Here is a 16599-nt window from a genome sequence, read left to right on the forward strand (position 1 = left end):
CTTTACTTGATACACTATCAAAAATTTCAAGGTACAATTCAAGAAGACATTGCTTGCTATGGTGTCAAATGAAAATTATGCTTCTTATAATGATTATTTTTCTTATTCAGTTAAAACTGTTTTTCTTGCATTGGCTTAAAATCAGTCAGATTTAAAGACAGCACAAGTTTACCCTACATGGAAGCTTTCATAATGAAATATAAATGACTCTTCATAATGACTCTTCTTTCTTTTGAAGCAAATGCTTTTATTTTGAAATAGCAATGAATGTGGTTGAGAGACTGCTTTAATCAGCATTTTAATATTGCTTTTATTCATTTCATTTTATTTTGAAACCTTCTAATGAATTTTTGTATATTTTTAATATTTTTCATAACTGTACTATGATGCTATCAATTTTCCTCTTATGTTTTCTAATCAAGGGAAGAGAAGTATATGGAAATTTCAAACAGTAAACACTCCAACTGTAATATATATTTTGCTAAGAAATACAGTATATAAATACTTGACTCCGTCTGATAAGAAGCATCAGCCTTTTATTTTCTATTGATTTCAATGGTGATTATCCAAATGGGTAAGAGGCTCCAAATATTTTTTCAAAAATATCAGCCTTAATATATATGACTTCACTTTCAACTTCTTAGAATTTTGCATGGCGATAAACTAAGGAAGCCAATATTGCCACAAATAAATGAAGCAGAAGATCCATTTATAGATATTTGAAAGTTTACTGAAGCCTATGCCAAAATCTTCAGCACATAAATGGGTGCCAAAAAAGATTAAGTAGGCAGGATTAATTAAATATACATACAGAGAACCAAATCTCATAGTTCTCTATTATCATACAATTATTTTTTTTAATTGAATTCTCTGGGCTTTTCTCTCTTCTTCTCCTACATAGTGAAGGAGTTGTAATAGCTGTCTCTCCCCTGAAAGCTGATACAATCATTTGGTAACTGGCACTACAGTATGTTGGATCCTCAGCTGATGTATGTAACAGCCAGACTGCATTTAAAGAAGAGACTCTTCTGAGCCAATGACATTCATAAAGTAACTTTGGGTACTTCTTAAAACAGTGTGATATACACCTATTAACTAGCCAGGGACCAAGAGCCATTGCCAAGTTTTATACCAAAAAAGATGTACATAGTTATGAGTTATGGGAGGCAGTGTAGTGCTGGGTAATTTGAATTTATAGTATATGCTGTAATGCTGTGTTTTGCTTTACTATTACTACAGAAAACACTACCAAGCATCGCTGTGTTATTGCCAAGACAATTTCAGCCTTCATTAGCTTATATGAACTAAATGATGACAAGTAAGTGATCAGTATTAATCTTAGGATAAAATTTGCTCAGTTGGTTGGTTGTTAACTATTTATTAATCTTGTGAAGATTTATATTCTTCTTCTTGTTTTTACTATTTAATTAATTTTATTGGTACATTTAAGGTATCTAATATAATGAAAATCATCATTGGAAATTTGCACATTTACATGATGTATCTTGGTTCTTATTTTTTCCCCATTCCCCTGCCCTCCCTTCAACCCCTCCACCCCTCCCTATCTACAAAGACTTCATTTCCATTTTTTCTTTTTCTCGTGTTAATTCCATTCCCATCTTTCTTTTTCCTTACTCCTCTCATTTCCCCTTTCACTTTGTGCCTTTTGGGTTTTTCCTGCTCTTCTTTTTTTAGAAGCTTGAAGTTAATCATCAGGTTGTGTAATTGAGCTCACTCTGTTTTCCTAAAATGAGTATTCACTGCTATGAATTTTCCTCATAAGACTGCTTTCATTGTGCCCCATAGAATCCAATATATTATATTGTCATTGTCGTCATTTCGTTGTAGGAACTGTCTGATTTCTTCTTTAATTTCCTCTGTGACCCATTGGTTATTTAGAAGTGTATTTTTCAATTTCTTTGTGTTTATGAAATTCTTGCAGTTTGTTTTACTATTGAATTCCAATTTCATCACACTATGGTTTATAATAATACAGGGGATAACTTCAATTCCTTTGCACTTACTTAAAATATTATATCAGCAAGTGTGCGATCTATTTTGAAGAACGATCCATGTGAAGCCAAAAAGAAAGTGTATTCTGATTTTGTGGGGTGGAACACTCTATAAACATCTGCTAAATTCATTTGTTCAACATTTTGATTGAGTTCTAGTATTTCATTGTTTATTTTTTGTCTGGTTCATCTATCTATTTGTGACAGTGGGGTATGGAGGTCCCCCACTACTATTGTATTAGTGCTTATAAGATTTTTTACATCCATTAATATTTGTTTTAAACAGTTGGGCACACTTGTGTTTGGCACATATATATTAATGATTATCATCTCTTCCTCTTGTTCCCTTTCCAAGGATGTAGTGTCCTTCTTTGTCTCTCTTAAGCAGCCCTGCTTTGAAATCAACTTGATCTGCAAAGAGGATATCTCCTGCATTTAGGTGGGGTCCTGTCACATGGGGTGTTGTTTTTGACCTTTTAACTTTTAGTTTATGAGTTTCATTTTGAATTAAGTGTGTTTCTTGTATGCAGCATATTGTTGGATCTGGCTTCTTCATCCATTCTGCCAGTCTATTTCTTTTGATTGGTGAATTGAGGCCATTAACACTGATGGTTATAACAGATATGTATTGATTTGTCCTTATCATGACTTTTTCTTTATCTTGGATTCTTCCCATTTGCACTTAATTTCTTGTCATGCCTGATGGATTCATTTTGCTGGGCTTCCTTGGGTTGTGATCTTCATTATCTTTTCCTAGGATATTGTTTAAAATTTTTTGGAGTGCTGGTTTAGTATTCATGAAGTTGCTAAGGTGCTCTTTGTCATAAAAGAATCTTATTTCCCATCAATTTTGAAAGATAGTTTTGAAGGGTACATCAATCTGGGTTGGAGGTTGTTTTCCTTGAAATACATCACTCCATGATCTTCTTGCCTTGTGGCTTTGTGTTGAAAAGTCTACTGTGATTCTGGTGGGTTTTCCTTTGTATGTGATTTGTTTCTTTTCTCTAACTGATTGTAGAATTTTGTTCTTTTGTTGGGTTTCTAGAATCTTGACTGTTATAAGTCTATGTGTAGATTTCTTTTGATCATGGCTAGTTGGAGTCCTATAAGCCTCACTTATCTGTATGTCAGGTTCTTTCCCCCTATTTGGGAAGTTTTCTTCCATTACTTCAGTGAACAGTGTATTTATGTCTTCTGTACTCTCTCCTGTTTCTTCACTGACTCCATTCAGTCTTATGTTATTCTTTGAATTGTCTAGCAGCTGCTGGAATGATCTCTCATAGTCTCTTACTATTCTTAAGAGATTCTTCTTTTCCTGGTCACTGATTGCAATCCTATCTTCTATATCTGGAATTCTGTCCTCACAATGGCTCATTCTGCTGTGTGAATTTTCAGTGGAGTTTTTAACCTCTTAGAAATCTGTTTGCGACTGTTTTATGGATTCCATTTGTTTCCTGTGTTGGGGTTCCATCATGTTTCTCAGCTCCTCTATTTTTTTTTCTGTGTCCACTATAGCTTTATTAATAGTGTCTTGTACTATGGGCACATCTCTGCTGTTATCTGAGAAATATTTCTGTTTTCATTTTTTCCAGGTCCTCTTTTGTTGTCAGTTCAGGGAGTCCAAGTATTGAGTATCAGAGTGTTCCACCCCATTTCCCTTTGGGGTTGCCTTAGGTAATCTGCAAATCTGGCTTTGACACTTATTTCTGTGTCATCCCATTTCAACAGCCAGCTGTGCTTTTGTTGAGAGAACTTTTTGCTCACCCAGTGGTCTTCAATTCTCAGTAGGCCACCAAGCAGCCTTTACCCTGCTGCCCCCTAGTACACCAATTCCTGGGTTTAGAATGGTGGCCTTCTTTATCCCTGAACTGACCTGTTGTCTGGGTGGGATTATGGCTGGGGTCTTTGCATACTTGGGATGATATCTAGTTGTGTCTCTCACTGGGGCCCTTATGTAGCTGTTGTCTGGGCGGGGGTGGACTTTGGTTGGGGGCTGTGTGTTCAAGTTCCTGTTGTCTGTGTAGGCTTCTGGCTAGGGTCTTCAGGCACTTATCAGTGATATCAGGGTGAGTCTCTGGCTGTTGCTTGTGCATCTATGTAGTTCTTTTTTAGGTAGGTCGTTAGCTGTGGCCCGTAGTATGTCAGGACTCTGGATGAAGCTTACATGCCTATGCAGCTCTTTTCCAGGTGGCCTGTGGCTTGGGCACATGTGCCTGTACCTCTGGGGTTAGGGCAGGGTGTGGCCCTAGCTCGGACCCACCTTCAGCTATGCCATGCTGGTTCATACAGCTGCTTCCCAGGGTGTGCATGCACTTACTGATGGTATGGTGGAACTCTGAACGAAGGTTGTGCACCTGTGCAGCCCTTTTCTAGGCAGCCTGTGGCTTTGGGCTGTGTGTCCTCACATCTGGGGTCAGGGTGGGGCCCTAGCTGGGACTCGCCTGCAGTCACGTCACACTCGTCCACCGATTTACATTCTTCTTAAACAAATTTATGTTTAGTTCTCTTCAAAGAATTTGGAAAGAAGCTCAGTTTGCTCTCCTTAGCTATAATAAGAAGGTATGTATCTTAATACAAATTCAGGGAAAATTCAATTGAGGGCAACTCCAAATTCAGAAATGGGCTTATTTTACTTTGCTCTGTATTTCTATATCACATATCTAAGATTGTTTACTTTTATGCAGAAAGAGGTTTATTTAGCTATAGTTTTAAAGGCTGAAACCCCAAGATCAGGCAGCACTGTCTAAGGGACTTCTATGTCACAGGGTGCTAATGGCATCGCATGGTGAAACTATTTGGTATTTCAGTTAAAGAAGTCTCTGTATGAACATTAAAAATAGGGAACCCTAAAATAAAACTAAAAAGCAAAGTAAAAGAGAAAAGGCAATGATGTAAGATTAAAATAATCCTTAATTCTGAAGATGAAAATGGTCCCTTAACATATTTAAATTGCTTCTTGCTCTTGTAGTCTTATCTTATTTTTTTATTTTTATTTTTTATTGTTTTCCATTCGTACAGGGGTAACATACTGTATTAAATATGTAAGGTCATATATGGGCTTGATTACAGAAAATAAAAAAGAATAAGATAAGACCACGTGCCGTATTTTAAAGTATATGATGTAGAGCCAGTCATGACACAATCAGGAAATTGTAAGATAATGCAGTGCAATCTAGATCACGGAGTTTGCATCTGCCTTATGTGCTGGTGTCCAGGTGTCACCGGGAATGATAGATGATGGGCAGTAAGCGTCACATAAACAGCTACCCTCGCACTTAATTTGAATATGGGGCCCAGAAGAAAAAGAAGATTTTTATTTTAAATGTATTTGCAGCCATCAAAGGAGCCGGAGATGGGAGCTGGGTGGCCCAGCACAGTGGAGAACGTTGCATAAGGGAACTGGGCTGGATTTCGAGAGGTAGGTAGAGAAAAAGACAGGAGAGAAGATTTCATCAAAATCCATTTTTGCATTGTCTCATATTTTCTATACTATTAAGGATTTAAATTCAGAACAAATTGCTAGTTTTTATAATTATTATTTTGGTACCTACAGAATATGCACATGTATCGTTTTGCTAGAATTGCACTCATTACAAAATACCTAAACTAAGTAGGTGGCTTAAACAGCGTGAATTTCTTCTCTCACAGCTCTGGAGACTGGATGCCCAAGGTGAAGTTCCCCGCACTGCGGGGCCTCCCAAGGCCTCTCTTGGTCTTGAGGATGGCTGCCTTCTCACGGTGTCCCTATGTGTCCCTGGCTATGTGCACAAGTCCCTGGTGGCTCTCCTGCTTCTAGTCCTATTAGATTAAGAGCCCCTTTCCAACTTAATAACCTTTCTGTGACCTCATCTCCAAAAATAGCTCAGTCACATTCTGAGGTGTTGGAGATCAGGAATTCACTATGTGAATTTTGAGAGGACAAAATCTTGTTTACAATCATGTTTTATGAAGAAAAAGTGGCTAGTGATATTTTTTAAAGGTATTTTTAAATGCAGTGCCCTCCCTAAGTATGTGTTCCTTCCATTGAATTTGTTAGCGAGCTCTGGTATATAAATGAATGTAAAGTGGACAATGATTTAAAAAAAGTATTTCAGATTGCAGTTTTAAACTACACACAACTTCATCTTCTGCAACTTGTGACCACCACAACGGGTACAACAAATACCACTTTGACTCCCGCCTTACAAACTGTGTGCCAGTCTACCTTTGACAGCCACTTTCAGTGGAGGAATTGTGCTTGTCTTGCGTGAGCAGGCTGAAATTTTCTTTCTCCATAAATTCTGCACATCTCAATGAAATTACCCTACTCTGTAAATGGCCTTATTATACTAATGAGGACTGGCAATTCATCTGTGTAACTCACTGAATCCAAAATACTATCTTTCAAGAAATCCAAAGTGAAAGACGCTATTTTGAGATATTTAAATTTACAGTGGATGTGCAGGATATTTTGGAGCATCATTCTGGAAGAAAAGTCAGTTAAACAATTTTATGCAAAGAATATATAAATATTCTGCATAAATCCTTTTAAATAGTTATTGCTGTGGGACTATGTTTGTTTTCTTGACAATACAACTTTCTGTAAGGGACAGAAATTTTTATCCTGTCCAGACAACTTCTTGACTCTTGGCAGATTAAATTTCTTCATCTTAAAGCCTTGTAGCTGCATTATTTTCACCTAACTCAAGATGTTACTTAGTGGCCAGAATTGACAAGTGTGCCAAAAGTGCAGCATTCTGGTGGATTTGGGGCTAGCATTTCGAAAGTGGAATTAACCTGTTCGGTAGTACTAAACTGTATCCTAAGGAAAAAAATTTGTGCTCAAAAAGCAATATTTTTCTATGTTAGAAATAAGTTGCTCCATAGGGAATTACATTCTAAACCTGAGGAAATGAAAGGAAAAGATGCAAATCAATAATGTCTAACAGGTTCTTGCTCACACTAGTAAAGTACTTTATATCTTTGAGAACATAAAGAACAGTGCCTTGTACCTTAAAAGACAAATTGAAAGATAGGCTGTAATGTAAAATGTTTATGATTTGTACTCTTACAATAAGGAAGGTAACGGTTCTGAGGATGTATTGTTGAAGTGAGCAGCCTCTGCTAGCTATCATACTGTTAATGTTTAATTAAAAGCATCTTTTTTCATAGCTGAGAAAGTTAAGCTAAAGAATATTAAAGTCCAAAGCCTTCCTATTTTGAACCTCCCAACACTTTTCTTAGGGCTGTTGAAAAAAGAGAGATAGAGCTGATTAAATATATTTTACTTTGTACTAAAAAAAAGGTATCCTAACACTGTTGTACCTTAAAAAGATTTCTCTAAGGTTTCCTGGAAAGTAATTTTTATGAGGCTATAGGGAAATAAATTTTAGAATCATTTATTAGCTCTTTTTCTTCTCATTGAGTTTATTGGTATATTTTAGGTATACAGTGCAGTGACCTTCATCATTGGGATCTTGTACCTTTACATGACAGGTCTTGGTTCTCATTTTCCCCCTTATCCCTGCCCCCCCACCCTCCCTTCCCTATTTACAGATACTTTATTTCCATTTTTTCATTTTCTTATGTTTTTTTTCTTTTCCCTATTCTCTTTCCCCTACCCTTCCCACTTCCCCTACTCCTTTAGCCCTTTTCTTCCTATTTCACGTTGTCAATTATATCATTAAAATCTAATATACCATTATAGTTTTTCACATCAGAGAAACTATTCGATATTTACACACGTGTGACTTATTTATTTCACTTAGGAGTAGATCCTCAATATGTATCCATTTTCCTATGAATGAATCTAATTTCTCAATCTTTATGGCTGAGTAGTATTCCATTTTATAGAAAAACCACATCTTCTTTATCCAGTCTCCAAATGATGGGCAAATAGGCTGTTTCCAAGTTTTAGCTATTACAAACTGTGCTGCTATAAACATAGGTGTGCATATATCACTGTGATATGATTCTTTTAATTCTTTTGGAAAGATACTCAGCAGAGGGATGGTTGGATCAAATGGAACCTCTAGTCCCAGTTCTTTGAGGTATCTCCATATTGATTTCAAAATGAGACAAACATTTTAAGTTTTCAAAGCAAACATGACCCATGCTATTTCACACAACTTATGGCTTTTTACGCCAGGAGTGGTGGTGCACACCTGAAATCCCAACACTTGGGAGACTGAGACAAGAGAATCTCCATGAATTTAGAGCCAGCCTGAACTACAAAGTGAGACCTTTTCTCAAAAGAAAAACACTTTTATGGATTTTTATCAGATTTTTTAATGATTGGCCTGGGTAAACTGTGCTTTGTCCTTTTTCACTCTCTCTTTCCTTCATTTTCTTCTTTATTTCTATTCCTATAAAATAATAAGCACAGATATTTTGTTTCTGTCACTTCTCATAAAGCATTGGTCTTCTTAGTTTTAGGAAGGATACTTCTCCCTTACCTCAAATACATGGGATTAGCTCAGAAGCCTTAATTAGTTTCAAATAGGCTTTTTCTTTTCTAAGTCATTATTTTTCCCCCGTTAGCCAATAGTAGCTGAGTTTAGCATTTGTTTTTCAGTACTTTATGATAGGAAATGACACATTGCTTTGGTTCATTTCATAAACTGAAACTCCTTGAATTTAGGTGATTCTATTAAAGGTTCAAAAATGAAGAGTTACTATTTCTTCGTCACTTGCTGGTACAGCTAAAAAGTTAGTTTGTTTTATTTGCACAGTTGTACATATACCTAATATTTCCAAGTGCCTTAACTGTTTAAATCTCTGGCTTCAAATATCTTGGGGAAAAGCTTGGCTTACCTCACAATTTTGTGTTTCCATTAGCAGTAATATTTTAGATACTTCACAACATTTATTATGTTCCCAAGGCTATTAGTATTTAATGAGTCCTGTAGGATTCATTGGAAAATCTACAGAATTTCCTTCCTCACAATGTAGCAAAAACTAGCTGCAATGGTGGAATCGTCACTTACCTGGCAAGAAATTGGTTGTCAAACATTAATGTCAACATGTGTAGGAAATTTTGTAGAAAAGACTGGAAGTTTCTGTAATTTTGAGCACTGGCCAGGGTGTGGCAGTGTTTAAAGCAGAGAATTAAGCAATGCGGAGACATTAAGAATTAATGTCAAGACTTACTCTTTTTTCTTAAAATATAAATAAATTCAGTTTAAAGAAATTGAATTTCTTGTGCTTTTCTGTAAAGGCTTTTGAAATTATCCCTATAACATTACGATAAAATGAAACTATTCTTATATTTTTTCATACAAATTTGTCAAATCATCTGTATGCTCAAAAGTAATACAAATGACAACAGCGCAGTGATTTGATTTTTAATCTGATATTTCATTAAATATTTCATATATTTTTCTAACCACTCTTTTGGGAAATAGGCAAGGCCAGTCTAAACTGCTAGCATATACTATAAGACACTACTATGTACTTTTAATGTGCTCCTAAGGAATAATTAACCACTTAACATTTGCCCCAAGCATCACCAGGCAGCGTGTTTATTTGCACACTGACTCTCTTCAGTGTCTCTCAGGCAAGTGTCATTTCAATCAGTCAATTCTCTCTCTTTTTTTTTTTTTTTGGTACATTTTAGGCATGCAATGCAGTTACATTCGTCATTGGGATCTTCTACCTTCATATGACAGGTCTTGGTTCTTATTTTTTTCCCATTCCCCTGGCCTCACTTCTCCCCCTCTACCCTTCCCTGTTTGCAAAGAATTTGTTGCCATTTTCTCCCTTTCCTCCTATTTCTTCTTTTTTCTTCTTACCTTTCCCCTATTCCTCTACACCTTTGGATTTTTTTCTTCCTATTACACAGTACCAATTATGCATTTTGATCCTTATTTACACTTTCATTTCATCGCACCTCAGAAACGATATGGTATTTACACATGTGTGTCCTATTAATTTCTCTTAAGAGTATGTCCTCCATGTGCATCCACTTAGCTATAAATGTCTCTAGTTTCTTGTTCTTTATGGCTGAATACTCCATGTTATAAAACAAGCACATCTTCTTTCTCCAGTCTCCAGTTGATAGGCAATTAGACTGTTTACAAACTTTAGCTATTACAAACTGTGTTGCCATAAACATGGGTGAGCATATATCACTGTGGCATGATTCCTTTAGTTCTTCTGGGAAGATACCCAGCAGGGGAATAGCTTGGTCAAATGGGACATCTAATCCTAGTTGTTTAAGACATTTCCATATTGATTTCCACAGTGGTTGCACCAGTCTGCACTCCCAATAACAATGAAGAAAGGTTCCTTTCTCCCTAAAACCCCGCCAGCATTTTCTGTTGGTTGATTTCTTGTTAGCAGCCATTCTTTCTGCGGTGAGGAGGAATCTCAGTGTTGTTTTCATCTGCATCTATTAAATGACCAGTGATGTTGAACATTTTTTCATATGTTTATTTGCTGCTTTTACTTCTTTGTTCAAGAAATGTCTGCTCATTTGAGATGCACATTTTTGAACTGAGTCTTTGTATTTGTAAGGGTCTGTTTTTTTGAGTGCTTTATATATTCTACATAGTAGAACTTTCTCTGAGGAACAGCTGGTAAAAAAACTTTTTCCCTCTTTGTAGGTTGTCTCTTAGCTCTGCTTGTGATTTATCTTGCAATGCAGAAGCTTTATAAAAAGATGAGATTCGAGTTGTTGATTCTTTGTGCTAGTTCCTGTGCTACCGAGGATTTGTTCATAAAGTCTTTTCCTATGCCAATGTCTTCAAGAATTCTACCTAAATTAACTTCCAACAAGTTTAGTGTTTTTGTTTTAACATTTAAATCTTTAATCCACTTGCATTTTAGTTTAGTGCATGGTGAAAGATAGGGGTCTACTTTTAATCTATGAAAAGTTGAAATCCAGTTTTTCCACCACCATTTAATAAAGAGGCTATCTTTTTTCTAGTGAGGATTGTTGGCTCCTTTGTCAAAGATGAGGTAGCTGAGCATGTCCAGAGTTGTTTCTGCATCTTCTAATCTATTCCACTGATCCTCGGGTCTGTTTCTTTGCCAGTACCATACTGTTTTTATTGCAGTGCATTTGTAGTATAGTTTCAAGTTGGGGTTCATGATATCCCCTGCCATTTCTCTGTTGAATAGCAAAAGCCATTCTAGGTCTTTTCTTATTCCAAATGAATTTTTGTATTGTTTTCTTTAGTTCTGTGAAATATACTGTTAGGATTTCAATAGGGATTGCGTTGACTCTGTATAACAGATTTGGAAGTATGGCCATTTTCACTATATTGGTTCTTCCTACCTAGGAACAAGGTATGTCTTCATTTCTTATATCCTCTTCGATCTCGTTTTTCAGTGTTGTAGTTTCTCAGTGTAGAGGTCTCTTGCTTCCTTCATTAGATTGATTCCTAGATATTTCATTTTTTGGGATGCTGTTGTAAAAGTGATTATTTCCCTAATTTCTCTTTCAGTGTGTCTGTTATTTGTGTAGAAGGCTACTGATTTTTGAGTGTTCTCCTTGTATCCAGCTACTCTACTGAATCTGTCAATTAAATGTAGAAATCTTTTGGCAGAGTTTTTTGGGTCTTCTATGTAGAGTATCACATCATCAGCAAATAATGTCAGTTTAACTTCTTTTCCTATCTTTATTGCTTTTATTATTTTCTCTTACCTAATTGCTGTGGCTACTGTTTCCAAAACTATATTGAACAGGAGTGTTGATAGTGGACATCCTTGTCAGGTTTGTGATGAACATAAGCTTTTTGTCTTTGACTCTGTTAATATAGTTTTTTCTATTTATTGATTTATGCATATTGTACCATCCTGGCATCCCTGGGGAAAATCCAACTTTGTGGTGGTATGCGATCTTCTTGATGACCATCTGTATTCTGTTTGCCAGAACAGAGGATTATTGAGTATTTTTGCATCTATGTTCATTAGGGAGATTGGCATGAGGTTCTCTTTTTTGGTTGGGTCTTTCCCCGGTTTTAGAATCAAAGTAACACTTTATTCCAGGAATGAATTCAGAAGCATTGCTTTCAATTTTATTGAAATGTTTAAAGAGTAGTGCCAATAGCTCTTCTCTAAATGTCTTGTAGAATCAGCAGTGAAGCCTTTGGAACCTGGGCTTTTCTTTGTTGGTAAACTTTTAATTACATTTTCAATTTCACTTATTGTAATTGAGGTGTTAAGAACTTTTTTATCTTCTGCTTTCAATTTTGGTAATTCATATGCATCTGGAAATCTTCCCATTTCCTCTGTGTTTTCATTTTATTAGAATACAGGTTTTCAAAGTAGGTATTGATGATTCCCCTGGATTTCTGCTGGATCTGTTGTGACTTCACCTTTTTTGTTCCTAAATGTATGGATCTGAGCCTTTTCTTTCCTTTTTTGGACAAGATTTCTTATGCTGTATTTCACTTCTTATCTTTTTCAACTAATACCATTCTACCTATTATTTAACTTTCTCAAATAAAGAATGGGTGTCTTTTTTATATTTTTCTAGGAGTGTCATTTTATTAGAAAATTATTTCTGGCTAATATAATCTTAAATTTTGACTGTGAAATTCTTTCTAGTTTGATTGTAAAATGTTTCACATTTTTCTCTAAGTTGTATATACAATGAGATGACCCTATGCATTCCACAAGTCAATTTGACTTGCAATCATATTTCAATAGCTAGTTCTAACAAACAGCGGTCCTTTTCATGCATTTAATTCATAGGCATATATTTTAATTGCTTTATTTTGTTTATATTGACTTTTCCCGTGCAATAATCTGGAATTTAAAATGGGCAAATAGATCTAGCTTTTACTTTATGTTTTCTGAGAATCCTGTCATGCTTAGGAAAATCTTCCTCTTCCTAATTTCTTATAAATAGCCTCTTCTTAGATTTTCTTCTAATATTTTTTTGTTAAAGGTGCAGGGCAGATGGAAATCTGTGTCTTTTGAGGTAAAGTAATTAAAATGTAAGAATTTAATTCTGCTTTCTTCTCCAGATAAATAATCAGCTCTCATAATACTACTTATCAAATTAGCTAGTCTTTTTCACTGTTTGATTGAAATTACACAGTCTCTATCTTTCTGTGGGTGCTTGACCACGTATGACTACTGTACATATTCCTGTGACAGGGTCATACTTTTTGGTTCTAGAGACTTTACAACTGAATACTTAGAAGTCTCCTATTTTGACCTCTTATTATTATTCTGTATATGTATATTTCTTCACTATTCTTAGAAATTTATTTTTCCCTATTGTACTAGTCAGGGTTCTCCAAACAGGACCAAGGTAATGTATATGTAATTACAAGATGGAATTTGTTAGGTTGTTTTACATAATTGGAGGTTGGAAAGACCCTTGATGGCCATCTGCAGGGGCAGAGCCAGGGAAAATCAGTAGCTGCTCAATCCAATAAGGTAAAAGCCTCACAACAAGAGGAATCAATGATGCCTAGAAGCTCCCTGGAGAGTTGCTGTGTAAGACTCAAAGGCTAAAAACCTGAGGTATAAAATCAGTGGACAACGAGAACATGCAAAAGTAGAAGACATTCGGCCCCTGAAGAAGAGTAGAAATCTGCTCCAGAGCTCCTTCCCTTCCTGCTGTCCCATCAGGCACACAGGTATTGGATGGCGAGCCCCACATGAAGGGGGGGTCACCCCACTACATCTCACTGACTCACTCACATGCCACTCTTCTCAGTAAACACCCCATAGACACAGCCAGAAATACATTTTTTCAGTTTTATAGGTCTCTCTCAATGTCGTCAAGGTGACAACCAATATTAGCCATAGACACATTCCTTCTAAAATAATTTTATACAGCTTCATAGAAGTTTACTGAGGTTATGAGTTGAGTTGCATGACATTTATAAATTAATATTGGAAATGCTGATTTATCTGTGATAGCTTGATCATCAAAGCTGTTTTATATGTTCTATGTAAATTTCATAAATTAATGCTTTTATCACCCAATACTACTCTTACTACATTTGGATAGAAGAATGATTGTGCTTTGTTCTTCTTATTATTTTCAACCTTGGTATGATTATATCAGAGAAGAAGCTACTGAGTTTGATTGATTGATTGATTGATTGATTGATTTTGGTACCGGGGATTGAACTCGGGTCCTTGAGCTTGCGAGGCAGGCCACCGAACCACTGAGCTAAATCCCTGGCCCAAGCTACTGAGTTTTATAAGATTTCCAGTCAGTTAATTATAAGGCAATTTCTAGGTGATAATTTTTTTCTCTTGGAACTGAGATCTTGCCACATGTCTTGCCATGAGGCATCTGAGAAGTAACTGTACATGAAGGTAATTAGAATCTATGGTTAGGGACATAGCAGGTCCTGGAGATATTATTTGATCTCCTGGACAACCACATCTGAATTCATTTCAGTTGTTTTTCAATTACTTGAGCCAATCCATATTTCCCATTTTCATTTGAGTTAAATAGGTTTAAGTAGATATTATTTTTTCTTTGTTTGACAAATGAAATGGCTATGGACATTTTAGTTTGACTTTTTTTTAGATGACTCATGCTATTAATCTTCAGAAAAAAACAAATTATTCTCTACTATCATCATGAGACTAGCATGAAAAATATTTTAATGAGAGTTAAATTTAAGCAAGTTGCTGAAATGTTAATAAAGGTGTGTATGATAAATTGTATATTGCTTTGTTAAAGAGTTGACTTTTAAGACATATTAATATGATAAAAAGAATAGGGGTTCCAAATGCAAAAATAAAAACAAAATAAAGCAGCTCTGTGAAATGATGATGAAAGTCGTTTATTCTATTACTTGTTTTCTTCGTTACCTTTTTCTTTGCTAAGAAAATAACCGGTACCCAAAGTTAAAGGAAGTTAGGTTTATTTTGGCTCACAGTTTGTAAAGCTTTCAACTTATCATCAATTTACTCCACAACAAAAGGCCATGGCAAGGTAGGCAGGACATAGCTACTCTGCCTTCTTTCTGTTCCCTTATATTTAGTTCAACCTATTGATTGGTGCCACCCAAACCTAGGGTGGGGCTATCCACTTTAGCAAATCCAGTTAGCCACACCCAGAACTATGCTAATCCGACGAGGAGACTAATCTTGCTATCATACACTCTTAATCCATAGTCACACCCTAGATCCAGCCATCTCATTAAAAGCCTCACTTATGAGTGCATAAGGCTTTGAGGGGACATCTAGACACAAGCCATAATGATTGTATAATTTTATATATTACTATTTCTCTTCCAATGGATAGCTAAGAACATTATTAGGCAATCATTATTTTATTCAAGGCAATTTTATTAATGGAAAAACTAATTATGACATCAGTATCATAATTATGCTCTGAGTCAAAGACAATTTAGCTTGAACACAGCTATGATGTTCTGAAGTTTATCTTCTGCAGATGAGTGTGCTTATCCAGCTGAATTGTTTCCTCATAATTGGCTTCCTGAGAAATTACTGCACAATTCTAGTTTTGTTTCTCAGATGTTAAGTCACACTGAGAATAATCAAGATTACATTTAGGAAGCTACCTTGCTTCCTGTTGAAAAATGATCAGATCTCAAATAGCATTAGGACTCTTTATCAGCCAGACCAAAGCACATTTTCTGTATCATTTGGTAATTCTTTTTTTCTTCATTTCACACCACACATGATTAATTGGATTGAGCTCGTCATTATGATGCAGATGTTTTTATACACATGGCCAATATGTCACTGGAAAAATATACAAAATTCCTGCTGTCCTTGAACCTGAATTTCAAGAAGGAAAGATAGCAAATATATTTATAAACAAATATGAACAAACTGCAGGTACACAGATAACATCAAGCTGTAAGTAACACAAAGTTACGTGAATCAGGTGAGGAGCACACAAAGTGAGATGAAAGGAGTCATGATGCCCTTTAATGTGATGGTAATTACAGTCATGGAGAGACCAAAGGGATGTCTGAGGGAAACACTGAGACAACGATATGCTAAGCATAGCCAAGAAGCTGGAGTAGAATGAGGACTCAGGAGAGTTAGAAGAGCTCAGGTGAAGGAATGCAATAGTTGTTTTTAAAATTTACTCCTTTTGTGTATAGAAATAGGTTGTAGAAAGGCCAGTGTAAAGAGTTATTATATGTCTGCAAGGTGATTTCTGAGAACAGACGTTGTTTGAGTTTGGCTTCATGGATTACATGTTAGAAGAATACAGAAAGAGCCATTTGACTTGAGCAGCTAGAGGTACTTGAAGAGCAGATGAGTGTGTATCTGTGTGTGTGCCTATGCATGTTTGCTTGTGCTCAAAGAGGGAAGGAAGTTCAGTCGTAGATGACACAAATCTAAGAAATCAATTGGACAGTAGGTGTCAGTTCAAATTGTGTGAACCAAGAGTATTCAGGAGAATTTGAAACTTCAGACATTATGCTGCTAGGAATTTTAAATATATGGTTTATAGTCACTCCTCAGAACTATAATAGTACATAAGAACTGAATGATAAAATTGGCAGTGTGAAATAGGAAGAAAAGGGCTAAAGGTGTAGGGAAAGTGGGAAGTGTAGGGGAAAGGTAATAAGGGGGAAAATATATGATAAAATGAAAAAGTGGAAATAAAGTGTTTGTAAATGGGGAGGGGGGGAGGGGGTGAAGGGAG

The 16599-nt window shown here is 35.9% G+C and overlaps 1 protein-coding gene across 1 annotated transcript in view; it reads left to right on the forward strand.

Annotated features, from left to right (window-relative positions):
• Window positions 1-570: 570 nt before the first annotated feature.
• The window catches only part of LOC104863263 (ADP-ribosylation factor-like protein 5A), a 31990-nt gene continuing 15961 nt past the window's right edge, over window positions 571-16599 (forward strand). The window contains exons 1-2 of the mRNA XM_033757703.1: window positions 571-574; window positions 1240-1318. Of these exons, the coding sequence (XP_033613594.1) occupies window positions 571-574; window positions 1240-1318 (83 nt within the window). The remainder of the gene's footprint in view (window positions 575-1239; window positions 1319-16599) is intronic.

The sequence above is a fragment of the Fukomys damarensis genome, unplaced genomic scaffold, assembly GCF_012274545.1.
Source record: "Fukomys damarensis isolate Sample0158 unplaced genomic scaffold, DMR_v1.0_HiC HiC_scaffold_31, whole genome shotgun sequence".
In the NCBI taxonomy this organism is placed as follows: Eukaryota; Metazoa; Chordata; class Mammalia; order Rodentia; family Bathyergidae; genus Fukomys; species Fukomys damarensis.